Consider the following 19,777-nt stretch of genomic DNA (forward strand, 5'->3'; position numbering starts at 1 on the left):
GAGTTATAAGAATCACTTCACATTTTTATAACATTCTGTCTTGCTGCATGAAACGGAAAGCTAAAGAACCAGTAGCAGAGAAAGGCATGGGAAGACAAATGGAAAAACAGGCATACCAAAAAACCATTTATACTTAATAATAAGTATAAATGGATTTAACTACTTTGTTTAATAACAGATTTATTTTATATTCTTTTATATCCGTCAGATACAAAATTTAAGTCAGATTTTCACAATATATTAAAAAAAAAGCACAACTAAACTCTATCCACATGCTGTCTAATGGACGTATCCTAAGCAAAGTTACTTAGAACAGCTAAAAGTAAAAGGATGAGCAAGAAGATGTCACACAAGTATAAGAAAAAAAAAAGGCAGGATTGCAGCATTCATACAAAAAGAATTTCAGGTAACAATCACTGAAAAAGGCAAAGGGACTCGAGGATCAAGTTCCACATCGGACTCCCTGTGGGAAGCCTGCTTCTCCCTCTGCCTGTGTCTCTGCCTCTCTCTCTCTCTGTGTGTCTGTCATGAATAAATAAATAAAACCGTAAAAAAAAAAAAGACAAAGAAGATTATTCATTCTGAAGATAGTTGAGATTGAGGACACAAAACCCATCAAACTTAATGTCCCAAATAGTGTGAGCAAAGGACGTGAGCAAGCATTTTGCAAAATAAATACCATTGGTCAATAAACATGAAAAAATGTTCGGTATGGTTAGTAATCAAAGAAATGCAAACTAAAACAGTGAGATGGCCTTTTCCATCTATCAAATTATTAAAGATATTTATAAAGATAATATTTGGATTTGGATGAGGGTAGCATGGATAGAAGGGGAGAGGGTAGAAGATATAAATGGGTTATTGGTAGCCATGTTAATTGGTTACACCTTTCTAGAGGGAAATTTGACAATATAATCTTAAAACCTTAGCAATTATTTACTGACATAATTATAGATGTGCAAAGATTGAACCATAGAGTACTGTCCAGCATAGATTTTAATATTGCAGAATTGTAAACAACCTGATGAGCAACAATAGACAATAAAAAAACTAATAGAATAACCATGCAATCAAATAATGTGCAGCTGTTAAAAATAATGTTTCATAAATATAACTGACATAGGGAAATGTTCACAATATGTCATGTACAGGATAAAAAACTCGTAGGGGAGTATATTTACAAGTATACATGTAGTCACATATGCACACATACACGCACACACACACGGGCATGTATAAGACTAGAATGGTATATGCCAAAATATGAAGAGATTATCTCAGACTGATGGGATCATATATTGGATTTTCTCCCCTTTTCTGTGTTTTACTTTTCTTTTTTTTTTCTTTTCACAATTTTCACAAAATAAGCTTAAATTACTTCTGGGATTAGAAAATAAATCATTTTAAAAGTATATATCAGTGTAAGGAAAAGCATTCTGGGAAGGTGATAACCTGAGCACATGGCTCTGGCCATTTAAATTCTCTCTCTGGATAAACGCAGGTGAGCCTGCTTGAAGAACCTGGAAAGTGTATTAAGGCCTCTAGTTTTCCTGACATCACCAGGGGAAAGAACAGGCACAGGATTCATCCTCTCTAGTCCTTGGTGAGAAGCAGGGAACTGCCAACAGAGGGAAATGCCTGCTTGTCTTTGAGTTCTAGGACAGACACTTCAAGCAGATAGTCTTGTGAGGTCCACCAGCCAGCAAGAGCTGTGAATCCCCTTGAAAAGGGCCACTGCCTACTTAATGTGTGTGGTCCTTGGAAGGCCTGTACTGATAAGCTGAGTTGCTTTTACTTCTTGTACCCTAAAGGAGCCCACTAGTACAGGGACTTTCTTCATGTCCTTGTGGTTTATCAATTTGGGCTCTGCTGGACCATGAAAACATTGTTCCTTGTGGGGTCTGGCATTGCTCCCTCATTTGCCCCTGCTGAGAAGGTCCAAGTTGAAAAACTGGAATATGAGGCTCCTACTGGGGTAGAATTAGTGGAAGAGATAGAACTTTTTGTTTTAAGGTTTTATTTGAGAGAAAGAGAGAGACAGAGAAAGCATGAGTGGGGAGAGGGGCAGAGGAAGAGGGAGAAGCTGACTCCCCACTGAATGTGAAGCCTAATGCAGCTTGGTCCCAGGACCCCAAGATCATGACCTGAACTGAAGTCAGATGCCCAACCTACTGAGCCACCCAGGCACTCTGAAGAGACCTTTAGTAGACAACTCAAGAAATGATATTTCGAGAAATGAATTTTGAGTACAAAAGTAACTTTTAGAATTTAAAAAAGAAATCCTGTGATGTCTAAATTTAAAAATTCAGTAAAAAAAAAAAAAACTGAGAAAAAGGAGAATGAGGATGGTCACTGCTGAGAACTGAATTAATGTTCTAGAAGAGCAAGTAGAAAAGATATCTTATAGTTGAGACCAGAGATATAGAGATAATAATTGAGGGGGGTGGGAAGAGGCATCCAGGAGACCTAATAGCAAGTAACAGGAGTTCTGCAAGACTTCTCTTTACACTTACGTTTTCAGAATTTCAACAGCATATATCTAAGTATGTGCTCCTTGCAAGCTACCAAAACAAGATATTTTCAAAAGAAAGAAAGTTATGCTAGTACCAGACTTCTCATCAACCATATTGAAAGCCACAAGACTATGGAAAAAAAAAAAATCTACAGGCTACTGAGAGAGAATTCCAAACCAAAAATTCTATGTGTGGCCAAGATATCATTTATCTATTAAGGCAAAGGAAGTACATTTTCAGACACATAATGATTCAAAGAAGGGAAAAAAGAAATCTGGGTGAGATTGATACTCTGTTATGATGTAATTATAGGAAATGTAGGAATAAATACAAGCATTAGGAATAGAACTGCAACAAGCAATACGATTAGAAAATAGATCTTCAGTTGAGCCCCATGTTGGGCCTATGCTGAGCATGGAGCCTGCTTGGGATTCTCTCTCTTTCTCCCTCCTCCTCTGCCCCTCCACCCTGCTTGCTCACTTGCGCTCTCTCTCTCTCTCTCTCTCTCTCTCTCTGTGTGTCTCTCTTACACACACACAAATAAATAAATCTTTAAAAAAAAAAAGAAATGAAAACAGAGTCTCAAAATTCACAAGGAGTAAAAGGAGAAATGGGCAGAAATGTGAACAAGCCATCAAAATTAAGAAAAGAAAAAAAAGAAAAAACAGTAAACCTAACATAAAGAATAGGCATGAAACCAAGTTTAGTGAACCAAATTCTCCTAACAAAAAACCAAGACTATATCAGATTGGCTTGACAAATTCATCTGTATGCTATTTCCAAGAATAGACCTGTATCAGATAGGACAATTTTGGCAGCAAGTAAAAGAAAACTGACAAATAATAACTTAAACAAATAGGGGATTATATTTTCACATAAAAGACCTGCATCTGGCAGTTGTTGGGATTGGCTTAGGTGCCTGATGATGCCATCAGGGACCCAAGTTTGTTCTGTTCTTGTCTCTCCATTTTTCTGCCCCACCATCTTTGGCATGTTTGCCTTCATCCTCATGTTTGTTGTTTATTATCTCAAAGTCATAAGCTTCAGATAGCATATCCACATTCAAGGGAAGAGGAGAAGGAGGAGTAGCATTACTCATGCCTGTCCTTTTTGTGGAAAGTAAATGCTTTCACAGAAAACTCCAGGGGACTTCTATGTATGTTGATTGGCCAGAACTTTGTCACGCGTCTACCCTCCTGCAGCAAAGAAAGCCTGAAAGGGGAAGAATTTAGACTGGCATATTCCTGCCCTCAACAGAATCAGAGCACTTTCACAAAGGAAAAAGGAAGAATGACTACTGAGTAGATGTACTAGTCAGTGTGGGTTCAATTATGCTGTAGTAACAACCCCCAAACCTCAGAGGCTTAAAACAATAAGAGTATATTTTTCACTCATGCTGCATGGATTATGTGAGCTTTCTGCTCTATGGCACTTGCTAATAAATAGATAACGTGAGTCACATATGTTATTTATGTTTTTCTAGTAGCCTTATTTTTAAAACTAATTTTAAAAAGGTGAAACCAAGTTTAACAATGTTTTACTTAACCAAAGATATCCAAAATATTATTTCAACATGTAATCAATAGAAAAAATTATCAGTGAGATAAGATTTATATTCTTTTTATCTTACTAATTCTTCAAAATCTTATACTTTATACTTATAGCACATCTTACTTTGCACTAGCTACCTTGCACAGGCTCAGTAACCACCTGTAACTCATAGCTACCATTATTGGATTACATAGTCTGTTTTATCCTCATTCATAGACTAGACTTGAGAAAAGCCCCATCTCCTTGCTTCCATTATTGATTTGTCACAGTAGGAAAAAGGGTGAGTCACACTGGCTCTTTAAGTTTTCACTAAGAAGTAACTTACATCTTACGGTGAAAGCAGTTCATATGACTACACCTAACTTCAAGAAACTTGGAAATGCAATCCTACCAACTGTCTAGGAAGAGAACTGGAATTATTTGGATACCAGCGCCAATTACTGACCCAACATCTAATATACAGTGATTTTTAAAAGGTAGAAAATAGATGGGCAAAATCTAAAAAGACCAAATAAAAAGAAAGCAAAAGTGGCAATATTAATATCAGACAAAACAAAATTCAAGGTCAAAGACATTAAATGGGAGAAAGAGGGACATTTTCTAATAATAATAGGTCTGATACATGAAGTATATAATAGTCATAAAACTTTGTGCAGACAACAGTGCAGACAAATATATAGAAGAAAACCATTTAAACATGATTTAAAAAAACTATCTTCTAAAAATATGGGGTATCAAAAAAAATTTAAAAAAAAATAAAAAATAAAAAAAATAAAAATATGGGGTATCTGGCTGGCTCAGTCAGGGGAGTGACTGTTGGTCTTGGGGTTGCAGGTTCAAGCCCCATGTTGGGGGTAGATATTACGTAAAAATAAAATCTTTAAACAATAAACACAGCAAATAACATAGTAAAATCTTTGGCAGTTTCTGGCTAATACAATAAGACAAGAAAATGAAACACTTGGTGTAAATATGAAAACGATTGGAAATTAGTTTTATTTTCATTAGACATGATTATTTACGTAGAAAACCCAAATACTTCCAAAATAGAATTATTAAAATGTGTTGCTATGGTAGCTCTTATTTATGGAGAGATCTGCTATATTTCTAGATAAGACTTAAAATTTATGTAGAAGAAATAATATCCAAGAATAGGTAAGAAAATTTAGGAAAAAATAATGAAAGATGACTTGCCTTAACAGATGAATCCTTATTATACATTGGTATGGAAAAATTTATTAGTGGAATTTATATGATGAGATTCTATTGTAAACCCACTTGTAGGGATCCCTGGGTGGCGCAGCAGTTTGGCGCCTGCCTTTGGCCCAGGGCGCGATCCTGGAGACCCGGGATGGAATCCCACGTCGGGCTCCCGGTGCATGGAGCCTGCTTCTCCCTCTGCCTGTGTCTCTGCCTCTCTCTCTATCTCTCTGTGACTATCATAAATAAATAAAAATTAAAAAAAATAAATAAACCCACTTGTAGCACCAGATTCTGATGTGTTCCCCCAGTGAGCTTTCCTCATACTGTCATTGCTTTAGAGAATCATCATTAGCAAAAGGACCATAGTTGGTACCTGAGGTTTGTAGAGGATAAAAGGGAAGAATCACTGCTATCATAGTAAAAGTTTTATTTAAAGATAGTATTTGGGCAGCCTGGGTGGCACAGCGGTTTAGCGCCGCCTTCAGCCCAGGGCGTGGTCCTGGAGACCCAGGATCAAGTCCCACATGGGGTCCTTGCATGGAGCCTGCTTCTCCCTCGGCCCGTATCTCTGCCTCTCTCTCTCTCTCTCTCTCTCTCTCTCTCTAATAAATAAATAAAATCTTTAAAAAAAAATAAAGATAGTATTTGCCAGGGTACATGACTGGCTCAGTCAATGGAGTGTGCGACTCTTATCTTAGGGTTGTGAGTTCAAGCCCCATGTTGGGTGTAGATGAAATGCCATGAGACAAGGGTGGTGCACCCCTGGCAGGTTTCTTAGAATGGCTGGCTGTATATATGAGAGCATAAAGGCCTTTGAAGGCAGTTCTTCTGGCAGAACTGAGCTCACCTGGATTCAGTGTTCATTCATGGGACTTCCTTCACTTAACATTTATCAAAATGGCTTTTTAAAAGATTAACTGTTTAACTCTTGAGTAATGCATCATTTGCGTAACACTTGACTATTCAGTCTGTAAGACCAGACACCACAGAAAGAACCGGGGTCAAAGTGGGGCACTGAGGCCTAGAAGAGGACCTTGTACCCTTCCTCACACTCAGCTTGGTCAGGACCCCTAGAACACAGAGCCCAGGCGCATGAGATGTGGAAACAGATTCTAGGCCCATCCCTACTGCTGGCCTCCAGCTCCCTTCCTCTTGGAACTCTGCATGTCAGAAGCAGAGGGAAGGCTGTGGGCAGAATGCAACAGGTGGCATCTGGGGTTCTATCCTACATATTCACTTTGCCCTGGAGAAATGCTTCCACAGCAGTGGCCTAAAGTGGCAGCAGTCACCACCATCACAGTTACAACCTGGACCTGCAGGCCAGTTGCCCCAAATAAATGGGTCTGATGCCTTGGCCAGAGGCAGGAAGAAGTCAGCACCCAGAAGACCCCAATGGCCAGGACCATGGAGGACTTCTGGGACCTCTGGGAGAGGGCAGAGAAAAGGGATTGCTTGGATACTTGCAAATACATGCATACCCCATGCACACAGGTACACATATATGCAAACTTTTCCAGGGTAATTTTCCAGCCCAAATACCTGGCCAGAGTAGTGTCTTCAGTCCTAGCCTGTGTTTTGCCAAGCACTTCAGTTGTTTTTACTGTTACCTCTTGTTTTACCAGTGATGTGCTCAGCTTGTCTGAAGATGCACCTGAGTGGAGGGGTGGTTTGCAGCATCCCACTAGTGCAGTGGTTCTCACTTGGAGAGGATTCTGGCCCCTTAGGGCATATTTGACAATGTCTGGAGACATTTTCGATGGCCACTACTGGACATTGTACTGGCATCCAGTGAGTAAAAGAGCCAAGGATGCTGTCGAGCATCCTACAAGGCTCAGGACAGCTCCCACGCAAAGAGTTATCAGGCCCAGAATGTTGGTAGATCCAGAATTGAGAACTACTCTGTAATGGTCCAACAGGCTTGTGAGCTTCTGGTTAAAGTCTCCCCACCAAGAGCAGTGATCTGCTGCTACATCCAGGTGTTGGATATAATATTACTTAAGAGCTTCTGAAATGAACTTCCCCATGGAAGTTCTTAGAAACTGGAATTTGATTTGATTCTGCCGTCATGTTGGAGAACAGCACAGCTCTGCCTTGAATAATGGCAGAGGACAGTTTAGAATCCTTAAGACAAGCCCCAAGTGTCCTGAAAAAGGAAAGAGCAGTCAAGATGATCTGGAGAGGAAATAGTAGTTGCTGTTACACTGCAGAGGTGGTTACTAGGGCTGCAGTTAATCAAGAAGTTGCTAAATCGTGCTTAGAGTCCAGAACTCAAAAGGTACCAGACACCTGCATCTGTCAACAGTCAGATTTGACCCCTTCCCATGAGACCTTTGTCACCAGTGACCCCCTCAGTAAAGATGGACATACTGTTCACAAATCCTTATATGTGGGAGACTGGAAACAGTGTATCTCTTCACCAAAGACTAGGATGCTGCTATTCATTGCCTCCAGTCCCACTGTTTAAAAAAGAAGAAATACAGAAACTGGAAATGCCCAGTGGCAATAATGGAAAAACTGTGTTATTTTATTAGCATTTCTTCATGATGCTAAAATGAAATGTTTCATCAACCAGGTTTGGAATGGCTGGCATTCCAAGGCTGAGGAATGGGTGAGGCCCCACCTTGGGACCTGAATTTTTTTAATACTTTCTGTGAGTACAGGTTCTGTTCCCCTTAAAAAGAATGCTAGCTCCACATCTATGGCCTCAGAGGGAACTTCTTGAGCCTTGCCTGTCCCCTCTGCCCAGTCCTCTAGAAGAAACCAGTATAAGAGGGTTCCTTATAACCTGATAAACTTGTTTTCCTTTCCCTGCATATTGTATTGACTTAAGGCTCAGTCTTTTTAGGGAAAAACCTACTTAAAAGAAGAAATAAGCCAGTTATTAAAGGGATTAATGGTTCAAAGTAATATATGAGCTTTTGTTTTTATTTTTCAATTAAGGATTAAATTCCTGGGAGCAAGGGAGGCACCACTTAAATAAACATGATTAAGGAGCCTCAGGAACCCAGCCTGGTTCGTCAAGGTAGGGAGTATCTGGGAGGTAGAGTGGAGCCCAGTGCCCTAACTGGAAAATCTTTGGGTTCCTCCTGTTCATTAAATGCCACTAAGGTAGAGAGAACAGGAAATCATAGGGCTGCTGTACTCAAGAGTGCTTTGAAGTTTCTTTTGAGTATATGATCTACTTACTTCTCTTCAAACCTGACAATGATTTCTTTTTTCTTTTTCCTTAGGGTGACCAGAGGCAGGTCATTCCCATACCAAGTGTATGTATATTTATCCAATTTTATTTACACATTCATGGAATCTTGTATCTTTGGGCCTACTGATATAAAAGATTTTTTTAAACATTCTTGCATATGTTGAGTTTAGGCATGTGGTATAAACAGCTCCATTCTGTTAAAAAATGAAGTTACATTTAAAAACTGTGAGCAGGAGGTTCTGTATAGAGAGTTTCCTTTCTCAGGAACAGCAGGGCAACCAGTATCTATTACCCAAATTCTTACCTTTCCTTTCTTTCTGCAAAGGAAAATAACCAAGCTAATAACCTAAGGCAACCTGCCACACTTCCCCACCCCAGCACCTCAGCCCCAACTCCATAGGCCATGAGAACATATTTTTGTCCAGACATAGGATTGTATAGCAGGTTCTGTCCTGGTGGGCTCAGCAAGCCCTGTCCCAGGTGAGCAGACCATTTCTGATTACTCAGCAGTGTTGGGAACTTGGCCCTGGCTCTGAGATGAGAAAAAAATTGCCCCCATTGCATTCCCTGAAATTGCAGGATTTACTCCCACTCCCACAGGCTGGCTTTGCTCTAACTCTGTTTCAGCTGGGCACTCCCTTGAGCCACTGCTTTTCTTTTCAGCCCTGGAATTTGGGAGAGTAGCTACCAGTGTTCAGCCTCCCACCCCTCCAACATACACACATAAATACACATACATACGCCACCCCAACTGTTTCTGCTCTGACAACAGAGCCGCGTCGCCTGAGGCCAGCCAACAAGAAACAGATCAGACTGACTCTCCAAAGAAACTTGCACTTGAGATGTCCATATCAAGCAAGGCCTTTTAAACAGCTCTGTGCCCTTAGAGAAGAATTTAGGTTTTATTTTATTTTATTTTATTTTATTTTATTTATTTATTTTTATTTTTTAGAATTTAGGTTTTATTTTTTTATTTATTTTTTTTAATAAATTAATTTTTATTGGTGTTCAATTTACCAACATACAGAATAACACCCAGTGCTCATCCCATCAAGTGTCTCCCTCAGTGCCCGTCACCCATTCCCCCCCACCCCCCGCCCTCCTCCCCTTCCACCACCCCTAGTTCGTTTCCCAGAGTTAGGAGTCTTTATGTTCTGTCTCCCTTCCTGATATTTCCTACACATTTCTTCTCCCTTCCTTTATATTCCCTTTCACTATTATTTATATTCCCCAAATGAATGAGAACATACACTGTCCTTCTCCGATTGACTTATTTCACTCAGCATAATACCCTCCAGTTCCATCCACGTTGAAGCAAATGGTGGCTATTTGTCGTTTCTAATTGCTGAGTAATATTCCATTGTATACATAGACCACATCTTCTTTATCCATTCATCTTTCGATGGACACCGAGGCTCCTTCCACAGTTTGGCTATTGTGGACATTGCTGCTAGAAACATCGGGGTACAGGTGTCCCGGCATTTCATTGCATCTGAATCTTTGGGGTAAATCCCCAACAGTGCAATTGCTGGGTCGTAGGGCAGGTCTATTTTTAACTCTTTGAGGAACCTCCACACAGTTTTCCAGAGTGGTTGCACCAGTTCACATTCCCACCAACAGTGTAAGAGGGTTCCCTTTTCTCCGCATCCTCTCCAACATTTGTTGTTTCCTGCCTTGTTAATTTTCCCCATTCTCACTGGTGTGAGGTGGTATCTCATTGTGGTTTTGATTTGTATTTCCCTGATGGCAAGTGATGCGGAGCATTTTCTCATGTGCATGTTGGCCATGTCCATGTCTTCCTCTGTGAGATTTCTCTTCATGTCTTATGCCCATTTCATGATTGGATTGTTTGTTTCTTTGGTGTTGAGTTTAATAAGTTCTTTATAGATTTTGGAAACTAGGCCTTTATCTGATATTTCATTTGCAAATATCTTCTCCCATTCTGTAGGTTGTCTTTTAGTTTTGTTGACTGTATCCTTTGCTGTGCAAAAGCTTCTTATCTTGATGAAGTCCCAATAGTTCATTTTTGCTTTTGTTTCTTTTGCCTTTGTGGATGTATCTTGCAAGAAGTTACTGTGGCCAAGTTCAAAAAGGGTGTTGCCTGTGTCCTCCTCTAGGATTCTGATGGAATCTTGTCTCACATTTAGATCTCTCATCCATTTTGAGTTTATCTTTGTGTATGGTGAAAGAGACTGGTCCAGTTTCATTCTTCTGCATGTGAATGTCCAATTTTCCCAGCACCATTTATTGAAGAGACTGTCTTTCTTCCAATGGATAGTCTTTCCTCCTTTATCGAATATTAGATGACCATAAAGTTCAGGGTCCACTTCTGGATTCTCTATTCTGTTCCATTGATCTATGTGTCTGTTTTTGTGCCAGTACCACACTGTCTTGATGACCACAGCTTTGTAGTACAACCTGAAATCTGGCATTGTGATGCCCCCAGCTATGGTTTTCTTTTTTAAAATTCCCCTGGCTATTCGGGGTCTTTTCTGATTCCACACAAATCTTAAAATAATTTGTTCTAACTCTCTGAAGAAAGTCCATGGTATTTTGATAAGGATTGCATTAAACGTGTACATTGCCCTGGGTAACATTGACATTTTCACAATATTAATTCTGCCAATCCATGAGCATGGAATATTTTTCCATCTCTTTGTGTCTTCCTCAATTTCTTTCAGAAGTGTTCTATAGTTTTTAGGGTATAGATCCTTTACCTCTTTGGTTAGGTTTATTCCTAGGTATCTTATGCTTTTGGGTGCAATTGTAAATGGGATTGACTCCTTAATTTCTCTTTCTTCAGTCTCATTGTTAGTATATAGAAATGCCATTGATTTCCGGGCATTGATTTTGTATCCTGCCACGCTACCAAATTGCTGTATGAGTTCTAGCAATCTTGGGGTGGAGGCTTTTGGGTTTTCTATGTAGAGTATCATGTCATCAGCGAAGAGGGAGAGTTTGACTTCTTCTTTGCCAATTTGAATGCCTTTAATGTCTTTTTGTTGTCTGATTGCTGAGGCGAGGACTTCCAGAACTATGTTGAATAGCAGTGGTGAGAGTGGACATCCCTGTCTTGTTTTAAAAGATGTCCATGAATTGATACTTTAATTCATAAAGAGTCTCTGATTCAGATTCTTTGAGTCAAATCTGTTTGTCTAACTCTCCTTGGACTTCTCTACGTATTTTCTAGGAACATCCAAGAGACCTAGCAATCTTACATTGAAAGGAATGGATTTCATTAGTACAAGTTGACGCCATATTTGGTAATGAGTGTCACTTACAAATTGGAATACATTGCCCCTCCCCCCAGCTTTTTGATAATTTCATTTTTCTCAGGACTTTAACTCTCCATTAACAAGTTTCAGGGGTTTGTAGAGTGGTTCTAACTTTACCAGCATGCCTGGAGTTGGGGCTTCATCAGGTAAACCAACTTTAATCAAAAAAATGGATCAGGCAGCAGGACTTTTTATCCGGTGTTTGAGCGGGCTACCCAGTGGAATTGACATCAGGGGTGTCCTTTTAACTATACATAGTAGTTACATAGATTTTTCCTGAAAAGCTACCTATATTAAACAGGTGAAAGTAGCTTTCCCCCTACCTGTGATACTCCTATGGTACTGGTTTTGCTCAAAGTTCATTAAGTGCCAAACCAAGCATTTGTCAGAGCAAAACTCAGGGAAAATGACCCTTTCCCCAGAAATTCAACATATTCTAAAATCCCAGAATAAAATAGCCAAAGAGAAAAAGATCCCTTGTATAATTTAGTGCAGTGTTAGATCAATAAACCGCTGACTCCTTCCTAAGAAATGAGACTCTAGAAACTCTTGTGAGTTTCTGAAATTTCTTGCAGAAAAACAAAACCTAGCTAAAATAACTTGCATCACTAAATGATATTCTCCAGAAAAGCAGTTCTACTACTGATGGGCTTAGAGTGATTTCCAGCTGCCTGCTTAGCATGCACAGCTGAACCCAAGTCCATTTGGAGGCCAGCTCAGCCACAGGATTCTAGCCTTGGGATCCCCTGCAGAATCTGCACCGCCTGTCAAGGCTGCAGGTCACATAAACACAGTAGCCCTGCCCTTTCTAGATCATGGGGAACCTGCTTGAGAAGCCTATGTGAGCTTGTGGTACTGTATCATAGGACCAGAAATCCAGGCTTGTGCTGTTCCCAAACCAGAGCCTGTAGCCTCCTGAAAGCTGTTCCCAGCCCCTGGGATAAAAGCTGTTTCCAGTCCCTGGGATGAAAGGTACCCCTGAGTTGGTGGGTACCCAGAGTAGTTCTAGCTGGAGCCCCTCATCTCTACTTCCCACCATACCCATATTGGTTCATTTTCTTTCTACTCTGTTTATATGTACAGCCTTGGTCTTTTGATTTTTTACTAAGCAATGATTCAAGCAAATAGTTTTAAAAAACACTGAAAGAATAAAGTAGAAAAAAAAATCTCCCAACATGGTCCCACTCCCTAGAATGACCACTTCCAATATGTGTTATGTATGTATCCTTCCAGAAATCTATACACAACTGTATTTACACAAATGAGAGTATTGCAAGATGTTTTTTGCTTTAAACAATATACCTTGAACATCTTCCCAAATATTAGAGCGTAATGATCTACCTCAATGTTTTATGTGTTCTTGATGGCATTTGCCTTGTTTCTACTTCTAGGCTATTACAAATGCTTCTCTTAGGAATATTCCTATGTATGTATGTTTTTGGACTTGAATTATAGTACCTGTTGTGATCCCTTCCTAATTGTGGAAATACTAGATCAAAGAATATATATTACATTTTGGATAGATTAAAGCCACGTTGTCCTCTGAAAGCCTAATTTATACTCTCACCAGGAGTGTATGGGATTGCCAAAAATGATAATAATTGATGAGATACCACCTCACACCAGTGAGAATGGGGAAAATTAACAAGGCAGGAAACAAATGTTGGAGAGGATGTGGAGAAAGGGGAACCCTCTTGCACTGTTGGTGGGAATGTGAAATGGTGCAGCCACTCTGGAAAACTGTATGGAGGTTCCTCAAAGAGTTAAAAATAGATCTGCCCTACGACCCAGCAATTGCACTGCTGAGGATTTATCCCAAAGATAAAAATGCAGTGAAACGCCAGGACACCACCCCAATGTTTATAGAAGCAATGTCCACAATAGCCAAACTGTGGAAGGAGCCTCGGTGTCCATCGAAAGATGAATGGATAAAGGAGATGTGGCCTATGTATACAATGGAATATTACTCAGCCATTAGAAATGACAAATACCCACCATTTGCTTCGACGTGGATGGAACTGGAGGGTATTATGCTGAGTGAAATAAGTCAATAGGAGAAGGACAAACATTATATGGTCTCATTCATTTGGGGAATATAAAAAATAGTAAAAGAGAATAAAGGGGAAAGGAGAAAAATGAGTGGGAAATATTAGAAAGGGAGACAGAACATGAGAGACTCCTAACTCTGGGAAACGAACTAAGGGTGGTAGAAAGGGAGGTGGGCGGGGGGTGGGGGTGACTGGGTGACGGGCACTGAGGGGGGCACTTGATGGGATAAGCACTGGGTGTTATTCTATATGTTGGCAAATTGAACACCAATAAAAAATAAATTTATAAAAAATTATAATTGAATATTGAATCTTTGCTAATCTGTAAGTAAAGAATGGTATATCAGTTCATTGCTTTGATTTGCATTTTCTTTAAGAATGAAGATGAACATCTTTTCACAGGTTTATTATCCATATGTCTTTCTTCTTCCCTATTCATTTCTTCTGGATGTTATACCATGTTATCTTTTAATTTCAAGGAAATTAGGACTTTCCCCCAAAATTTATGGTATGTCTTTTAGCCTTGGTTATAATAATTTTGACCACAAAGAAGTTTCATTTTACATAGGCAGATGTGTTAATCTTATCCTTATGGCTCCTGAATTTTATGTCATACTTAGAAAGATCTCCCCACTCTATGACTGTGAGCCATTTTTTTCTCCTAGTATTTTAATGGTTTTATCTCTACATTTAAATCTGTGACCTATCTGGAATTCATGTTGATGTAAGGCATGAAGTAGTGATCCAGCTTTATTTCCTTTTCCAAGTGGCAGGGCAGTTGTCTCAACACTATTGATTAATCTAGCTTTTGTACCCCTCTTGAAAATGACATCTTTATCTGGACTTGATGTTAAACATTCCACTCGTTTGTCTCCCAAACACAAGCTGGGATTTGGGGCTCTCCATGCATCTTATTGGAAGCTTCATGGGCTGTCCAGTAAAGGTCAGGTATTGAAGGGTAAGAAAAAAAAGCAGAGAGACTAGTTTAGAACCACCTGAAGATTGGGTGGTCACTCAAATGCTTTGGTCCCAGCGAGGAATGCTACCGAGGCTGTGAACCGACTACCCGTGCCCACTCTTGCACGAATCTCACTCCGTCCTAAGGTTCACCTCTATCTGAGCCATAAAAGTGCTGAAAGGGGAGAAGAGAAATGTGTTTTCTAACAGGTGTCTATGCTATTTGCCTAAGCCTTTCAATAAACAGTTGTATACTTTTTTACACCAGATGTTATGAAGAACCCATCAGCAGAAACGAATGTAATTAAAGATAGTCTAGAGTTTCCTTTGCCCCCTCCCACAGAAGCCCTGGGATCTCTGCCCTCCACTCTATGGCTTGGGAAGCCTAGTGTACAGACTCTAAGCCTTGGCCCCCATCTGTTATGCCAAAAAGAGAGTGAGTGGGGTGGGTACTCTAAACAACCTCAGAGTTAACTGTTCATGGCTGTGGGTTCACTACCAAGGATGAGAAATTCCAGACCTATTACTACAAGGAAGAAAACTGGAATGAAGGCCCTTCCCATACCTGGGGTGGCAAGCCAAGATTCCTTCCTTCCCCCTTCCCCTCACATGGTTTCACCCCCTACCCCCACCTCTTCCACTCTCCTGGCAATGCCCTCCATGTGCTTTGGAGCAAGAGGTTTGTATAGAAAAGGCTCTTCTTAATATAACTAATGCTTCTCTTCTTCTCTAGTTCTGTGGTGGCCTGAGAGAAAATTTGCCTCAGGACATTTTTAGTTAATAATTCAAGCATCACCTGAACAGATCAATTGAAATAATAAAGCACTATTGCAATTATATAGCGTCCTTGCATGTTCCAAGGACAGAGCTGTCCAGAAGAATTCTTACCAGTGGCTGAAGAATTTGCATTAATCTAAAGCCAAGCTCAGAAGCTGTATGTATTTAGGAAGCAGGCTGAGGATTAATGGAACCTCCTCCTTGTCTATTGCCCCCAGCCCAGCCTTGTTCTCTGCAGCACAAATGCTACATCAGTAGCTTGCTTAAGAGGACTCTCACCTTTCTCCCTCTTTTCTCTCTTCCAGTAGTACTGTGAGGCCTTTTCCATCCTGTTAGCTCAGAGAATGCTTGCAAAGTATGGGTTAAATAGGCTAAGAAAGTAATTTTTATTCTCAGGTTTGGAAAATAACTGAGCCACTTTTGGCAGATCTTTGATGTTTTCAGATCTGCTAGGGATAGAATTTCTAGAGCCTTATTTTCCAGGCTAGCAATTACATAAAGTGAAAGTGTTGTTTTAGTATATAAACGCATTGAGAAAGGCCTGGACAGATGCATACTAAACTAAAAGGGGGGAGAATCTGGGAAGAGGAATGGAGAACGGGAAAGGGAAGAGTTGTCTGTTATATGTCTGGGTTCTTTACAATGAGAATGTGTTTTTATTATATAATTGTGTAATAAAAAATTAAAACTAATTTTATTCTAGGCACAGGCATGCTTTTCTAGTATGGCCCAAATAACAGAAGTAACTAAAATCCTCCTTATTTTGTTCACTTACAGAGCTCATCATGCCCTGCCTTTTCAAAACACTTTTTGATACAAAGCTTCTTCTTGCAAGTTTAATTTTTCTAGCAACCTGCTTGCTTGCTGATTCGTAATGAAGGACAGAGTCATTTCTAGGACCCCAAACCCCATGCCCTGTGTCTAAGGCACATCTCCTCACAGTGCTACTTGGAGTACTGGCTGAGGGAGTACTGCTTGGTGAACTTTAATTAGAGCCAAGGGAGTTGGAATCCATGAAGGCTTTTTCTTCAGGATGATGTTGGACAAAAGGAAATACCCACACTCACTGGAGAGAGCCCCTGTAGAATTAGAATACCCACATGCAGCCTCATCCAGTCAGCCCAGACAAGATGATCATCACACTTGCAAATTTACCTACCCTGTCGTCCAAAATTAACTGTGGATCCTTGACTAATGTTCATTTTAACCTCCCCCCACCACCAAAGAAAGGAAATATCCATTTAAAAGGGACTACCTCTTGATTGCATTTTTTTCTTGTTTCTTGTTTTTGGGTTCGCTTGTTTGTTTTAGCATGCTAAATTGTCTGCTCTTCAGTGGCTAGAGACACAGTTTTTTGCGTTTTGTTTTGCATTAAATAATAGAACAGAGCTTGACCTTCCAAGATAGAGAATTAACTAGTTAACATTGAATACTGAATACACCACAAAGTAAACCAAATCATTTCTGGAATGAGGCAAGGCCCAAAGAAATAAAACTCTAAATCAAGAATGAAGTTGGCTGAAGATACCTAGCAGATTATTAGCTCTTTACAACCTCTTTATCATAAGATTGGAGTCAGCTAGTACAAAGACATAAATAGGTTTTCTGATTAAGACACAGCGTGTAGATTAAAATTGAACTTCCAGATACTGAGAATCCAAGGGGTAACAGTGCCATGCTCGCTCAATATTAATACTGCAGTGGGGCAGACACAAGACAGGGTACTTTACCTCAACCACTTTTATTTCTGTTTCCTATTATTGGAAGTCAGTTTGGATTGCATTTTGCTGGTGGGTCTGTAGGTGCTCTTCAAGTTTCTGAAAATGTTAGTCATTAAAACAAACAAACAAAACAGTGTGGTTCCAGTATAGCTGTAAGATATACTTTTGTGCCACAGTGAATTTCAGACAAAATAGGACCCCAGGAAATGAGCCTGCATGGTTAGAGTAGCTATTGAGCATTTATTTTTGTATAGCCCATTTAAATAATAGTAGCAGGTACCATATATGTGCCAGGTGGAATGCTGGGCACTTCCCCACAACCTGTCATGGTAGGTATTATTATTCCAACTTAGAGCCAAGAAAAAGAGCTGATATTCAAACCCTGGCTTGTCTGGTTCCAAAGCCTAGGCCCTCAAATAACCATTCACACAATGGCCCAGTATTTGTTAAAACTTCCATTGCAAACTACTTAGTTCTATTGTTTTTAATAAAATTCCATGATGTGCTTAATCAGGAATTTAAGTGTTTGGTCTCATTTATAACCTCAAAGACGTAATATGATAACAATAATAAGGGCATTGGTTTTGTCTTTTACATAAAGGTAATAGTACTGATTTTTTTTTTTTTTTTTCATTTTAGCCACCAGCTAAATACCTCCTTCCAGAGGTGACGGTGCTTGACTATGGGAAGAAGTGTGTGGTCATTGACTTAGATGAAACATTGGTGCACAGTTCATTTAAGGTAAATCAACATAAACAATCCATGATCTTTGTGATTCAGTCACAGTTGTATTGGAAAGGAAGAATAAAAAAGATGACATTTTGTAGTTGTTGGTGTATGTCTTCACTGTTCATGAAAAAGTCTCAAGAACAGTTGCTTACTAACTCTGGTAAACATTAACTGAAGTAGTTGAATATTACATGGTTAGTTTGGAGGAAATGCTGGGCTGCCAGTGTCACTTAGACATGTCTTACTTATGAGATTTGAGTTTTTCAAGCCTTTAGCCCTAAGCCTCCAACCCCTACAAATACTTTTCAGGTGGCAAGCAGCAATCAATACACCAGTGCCCCCAAGATGCCACTGTGTATTTGTCAAGGTAGCTAGAAGAGTGCTGTATGTTTTATTGGGAGGGGCAGGAGAGGCACTGTTAAATTGTCAAGCAACCTGCTACCTTGGAAGATTTCCCAGAGCAGTTTTTAAAAGATGTCCAACTCTAAAGAAGACTTCCAGAGTTGCAGCATCTGAACAGATTCAGCTGTGTATTTCAAGCTTTTTCACAGGAGGTTGCTGGTTGGGTTTTGGTTGTTTTTTTACTAGCTTCATAACTAAATGAGTATCCATCCACCTGCGTGACTTTCCTCCTGAAGAGGGTAGGGCTGCAGTGATGTCACACTGTCTTACTTCTGTCTCCTTCCTCATTCCACCTCCCTGCTAGAATGACAGCAAAAATTACACATTACCAGAGAGCATCTGTGGAGGAACAGCTGTGGCTACACTATTAAGAAATGACTTTGTGAACCGCCTTTCCATTTTTTGAAATGAAACAAGTTGTTTCAAAGAGGCAACTTTGGAAAAAAGGTTTGGAAATAGAGGATTAGTATGTTGAGGAGAGGAAGGAGGGTCTTGGTCCTGTTTTCCTTGGGATATTTCTGGAGATTAAACTGCTCCACTGGCCGGTTAGACCCCATTCCTCCTTTTACCCTCAGCCCTCAACTCCTCCCCTTCCTTTGCTAAGAGATGTGGAAAGCACCATCCATGATGAGGTATGTGTCTCACATGAACCATAGCCATTCCTTAACCATTGTATTGGGAAGTAGAAGAGCCATCAAATGTACCTGAAGACCTCTCTGTCAGAAGCATCCTTCCTTGAGCCTGCTTCTCCCTGAACAGAAGCCTTCCTTACCAGGACAAGGCCAGGCAGTTGTCTGTGAGTCCTTTGGGAGAGTGGAGGAGGTGCCACACTTACTCTAGCAGTGGGAAATGACCTGTCTCTGGCCACTGAAGCCTGGAAGTGCCACCTCCTTGTCCAGCACCTTGAGGGCCCTTCCAGGATTGGTCCCATGGCTGCCATGACCTTACGTCCCAGCTTAGCTCTGAACAGCATTGGAAGCCTTTTCTCCCCTGTGGGCAAGCTGCTCAGGACTTTTCAGATTCCTCTGGAGGAAAGCCCTTTGGAGCAGGGGCCATTTGCCATTTTCAGCCTACCCAGCTTGCTCCCAAGCAGCTCTGGGAGTATGGGCAATGCTGGCCAGACTGCCTGAGGGCACAGAGGGTTCCTGCCTCCAAAGGCATTAAACTATGAGCTTATGTGAACAGCATGTCTTCATTTCTTCCCTCCCTGGCCTGCCTATATTTGCAAGCAGCTTATTCTTTATTGTATTCAGTTTTTTTTTACTCAAATATACTTTACATACAGGAGAGGAGTTGAGGGGTAAGGGTAAAAGGAGGAATGGGGTCTAACTGGCCAGTGGAGCAGTGTTAGTTTTAGATACACAACATAATAAGTCAACAATTCTATACATTTCTCCGTGCT

General features: G+C 40.2%; 1 protein-coding gene across 2 annotated transcripts in view; it reads left to right on the plus strand.

The window, feature by feature from the left end:
• Positions 1-19,777, plus strand: part of CTDSPL (CTD small phosphatase like) — a 116,502-nt gene that overhangs the window by 79,785 nt on the left and 16,940 nt on the right. The window contains exons 3-4 of one of the 2 annotated variants that reach the window (XM_072726455.1): positions 8,498-8,530; positions 17,884-17,985. In XM_072726455.1, coding sequence (XP_072582556.1) covers positions 8,498-8,530; positions 17,884-17,985 — 135 coding nt within the window. The remainder of the gene's footprint in view (positions 1-8,497; positions 8,531-17,883; positions 17,986-19,777) is intronic. The other variant, XM_072726454.1, reaches the window with a different exon arrangement.

This window comes from Vulpes vulpes, chromosome 11, assembly GCF_048418805.1.
Source record: "Vulpes vulpes isolate BD-2025 chromosome 11, VulVul3, whole genome shotgun sequence".
NCBI classification, from domain to species: Eukaryota; Metazoa; Chordata; class Mammalia; order Carnivora; family Canidae; genus Vulpes; species Vulpes vulpes.